Below are 3924 nucleotides of genomic sequence, written 5' to 3' on the forward strand. Positions count from 1 at the left end.
CTTCTTTCTCCCCCGGCCCCCCCCCCCCCCCCGACCCTTAGGTCGCCATCCAGGCCCCTCCTCATCCTGGCTGTTCTGGCCAGGGGCTTGGAAGGGCGACGCTGCACTTTCCCCTCCCTTGCCAGGCAGGCTGTGCTTCTGTTACTGCAGCCCAAGGCCCAGAGAGCCTGCTCTGGTTCCTTAGGGGCCCCTGGGAGGGGTGTTTGTCACAGGTCTCTCCGCAAGCCCAGTTCTCACGACTGTGACTGTCCTCGATTGCGGCGTCTGCTACACGGCCTGGGTCAGAGAGCCTAAAAGTGTGGGGATTGGGACCCACCCTGGTAGGAGGAACTTGAGTCCCGTGATCCCCCTAAGCCCCTGTAACCCTGCGGTGGGCGTGGGTCCCCCTCAGGTCACGCTGCCTCCCTCCCACACCCACAGCTGCCTTCTGTCTTTGGCTGAGTCTCCTCTGGTTCCTCAGATGGCCACCAGGTGGGAGCAGAGACCTGCGGTGAGGCTGGGACTGAGGCCACCTTGAAGATGGGCTAGGAGGGGTCAAGGCAGGGCTGGGGGCCTCTCTCAGTGGGGGTCTGGGCCGGCCGGGTGGCTGGGAGCTGGGTGCGTGCCTGGGGGTGCAGGCCTCTTTTGGGGTGAGTGTGCTGTGACTGCGTGGGGTGTAGATGGGCACACCTGTGTGCAGAGGCCTCTGCAGCTGTTTGTTGGGTGTGTGTGCCCTTGAGCGTGCCCGTGTGCAAGCATGCAGGGGTACCTCCGTGTGACTGCGGGGCCTGGGTCTGCAGAATCTTACCTGTTCCCTTGCAGGCCTGAGAAGGGTGACGATTGGGATAGCCTGGCCCTTGAACTTTATGTTTCCAAAGCGGGAGGTGGCTCTGAGGCTCAGACCTCAGGCCCCTCTGCCCGCTGTGCTCCCTTAGGCTGTGTCCCGCCAGTGTGGCGGCTTGTCCTGCTTTGCCGGCTTTGGGGTCCTGCTGAGCCTTTTGTTTTGTGTCAGGATGGGGACTCATTGCTGTTCCTGGGGGTCTCGGGGTAGGAAGGGCTAACAGTGCACTGGGGGTGCTCCTTAGCCCAGACTGGGGGTTCGGGGAGGGCTGCCACACCGGAGTTTGTGCCCCTGGTCCTGCCAAGCCACTGGGAGGGCGGACGTTAGCCCACTTGTCACCCACTTAGCATCCTGGGCTTCCAAGGTCCTCCTCCAGCCAGGCCCGTTTCCCTGCTCCCTTTGGTGCCTTTCCACTGCCCTCACTACCTCCACCGCCCTCTTCCGTTCTCCCTGAAAACCACGCTAAGCAGACAGTTGTCAAGGTCACAGTGACCTCCATGCTGCCAAGCCCAGTGGGCAATTCTCTGGTCTCCTCTGACTTGACCCTCAGCAGCACTTCAGGGGCTGGTCCTGCCCTCCTCCTGCCATCACTCCCTTCCTTAGCTCCGGGATTCCGCTCTCCTGGTTTTCCTTCTGTCCCACTGGCCCTCCCTCTCAGCCTCCTTTGCTGGTCCCTGATCACTCCAAGTCAGGGTGCCCTGTCCCTACACCTCTTCTCTCTCCCTCTTTAAACACCCACTTCCTTGGTGATCTCATCCAAGCTCATGGCTTTAAAATGACTCCCGTTCAGTATAATTTAATTAGTTGGTTTTTTATCATCTGTCTTCTCCCAAATGAAAGCAAGCTCTACAGGCAGGGCTTTTTTGTCTTAAGTCAGGTTTATTAAGGTATAATTTACGTACAGTTAATGTCACCTTTTTTAGTGTTCACTTCTGTAAGTTTTTGACAAACACGTATAGTTGTGAAACTGTCTCCGCCATCAATTACAGGACAGTTCCCATCACCCCCAAAAGTTCTTCATACCCTTGTGGCCAGCCCCTCCCCCATGTCCCGCCCTTGGCAGCCACTAATCTGTTCTTGTCCCTTTCCCCTAGTTTTACCTTTTCTGAAAAGTCATGTAAATGGAATTGTACAGCGTGTAACCTGTGGAATCGGCTTCTTCCACTTATCACAGTGCACAGCGCATTTGAGATTCACCCATATTGTTGCAGCTGTGAGCCGTTAGTTCTTTTATTCTATTGTATTTTATTGCACAGCTTTGTTTATCTGTTCAGAGGGGGACCAGTTGTCCTGGTTTCCGTGGGAGGGAATGGTTTTTCTGGGACAAGGGACTTTCGGTGCTAAAACCAGGGTGGTTGGTTATCTTAGTTCTTTAGTTGAGGGACATTTGGGTTGTTTCTAGTTTGTTGATGATTTTGAATACATACTCAATATAACCAGTGACAGAGAGGGTTTTATGGCGAACACAAATGTTCATTTCTCTTGGGTAAATACCTAGGAGTGGGATTGCTCAGTTGTGTGACGAGTGCACGTATCACTGTAAAAGAGGCTGCCAAGCTGTTCTCCAGAGTGGCTGTATTGTGTAGCATTGTGGGAGAATTCCACTTGCTCTGCATCTTAACCAGAACTTGGTAGGGTGTCAAAAGAATTAAAAACAGGTTTTTTAGCCATCTTAATAGGTGTATAATGATATCTCCTCACGGTTGGCAGAGACTTCCTTTATTCGCCTTGAGTAGTGTTGTGCCCCCAGTGCCTGGGATAGTGCCTGCTACGTAGTAGACACTCAGTGAATATTTTTTTTTACTGAGTGAATGAATGTACGGATGGTTGAATGAATGAAGTCAAAGGGGCTTCCAGTATCTAAATCTGTTACAGCAAATACATAGCACACGTACTGCCAATTCCCCCATGCCCTAGCCTGTTTCCATGGCAGACGTCACTAATCAGTTGAGCGATTTTATCCACCTGCTTCATTTCAGACAGGTACGATCCAGTCCTTTGTGTAGCAAGTGAGATGAGCCCCATGAGCTAATGCAGCTCTAGTTCAAGCCTCTCATTGGCGGAAGCAGAGGCCAGGCTCAGAGCAGGGTCCGAGGCTGCCCAAGGGCTCACAGCGAGCCCGTGGCAGGACTAGATCTCCAGGCTGGGCTCTCCCCAGAGAAATGCACGACATCTCTGACAAGGCTGGAGTAGGATGGGAGGCATGGACGTGGATCTGGGCTTGAGGCTGGGTTGGAGCTCTGTGGAGTGCTCCCTGGGCCCTGGCTGGGTGGGAAAGCTGATGCCGGCGATCTTCCTGCAGGTGCTCAGGAGCTGCCAGGATGGCCTACCCGCCCACGTTGGCTCCCTGGCCCAGCGGGCGTACCGGGCTCTGCTGAGCCAGCAGAGGGACCAGAGCATCGTGGCCCTGGGCCGGAGCGGTGCTGGCAAGACCACCTGCTGCGAGCAGGTCCTGGAGCACCTGGTGGGGATGGCAGGCAGTGTGGATGGCAGGGTCTCAGGTACAGTGGTCTCCAGGTGACGTGCAGCTGGGACGTGGCGGGGGCAGTGGCGTGGGGGAAGGGAAGGGAGAGTCGGAGGGGGTGCTGGGCAGCTCTTTCTTATATCCGCTCTGCTAGCGTTCACTGAGCACCTGTGTGCAGACCCTGTGCTGGCTTCTGGGCAGGGCCACCCCTAGTCTGTTGGGTACTTTTGTGTGAATTAGAAACAGCTACTCCTTGCCTAAGACACTCACTGCCATATGTGGAAAAGTCATCACACATTGACATTGTTAGAACCAAATGCTTGACCGCCACGTTCTGAGCCATCATCCTAATAAGCATACAGGCCTATGGCTATCTGATAGAAATGCTGTGCCCTTAGGTGTGGCGTCCTTGTGCAGCGCACAGCCCACTGGACTGTGCGGAGGACCCAATAAGTAAAAAACAAAGACAAGGAGGCGCTGACAGCCGGAAGAGAGACTCGGCTGCACATCTGTGCCAGACTCCAATGCTCTGCACCACTTGCTGGCCGAGCTGGGGAGGGGAGAGGCGGAGGGAGCGCAGAGAAGGGGCTGGGGGGCTTCCTTGAGGAAATGGTGTTTGAGCTGGGCATTAAAGAACGAG

At 55.2% G+C, this 3924-nt stretch overlaps 1 protein-coding gene across 1 annotated transcript in view; it reads left to right on the forward strand.

The window, feature by feature from the left end:
* Positions 1–3924, forward strand: part of MYO18B (myosin XVIIIB) — a 227650-nt gene that overhangs the window by 12892 nt on the left and 210834 nt on the right. The window contains exon 7 of the mRNA XM_007461210.1: positions 3123–3321. Coding sequence (XP_007461272.1) covers positions 3123–3321 — 199 coding nt within the window. The remainder of the gene's footprint in view (positions 1–3122; positions 3322–3924) is intronic.

Source organism: Lipotes vexillifer, unplaced genomic scaffold (assembly GCF_000442215.2).
Source record: "Lipotes vexillifer unplaced genomic scaffold, Lipotes_vexillifer_v1.1 scaffold691, whole genome shotgun sequence".
Lineage (NCBI taxonomy): Eukaryota > Metazoa > Chordata > Mammalia > Artiodactyla > Lipotidae > Lipotes > Lipotes vexillifer.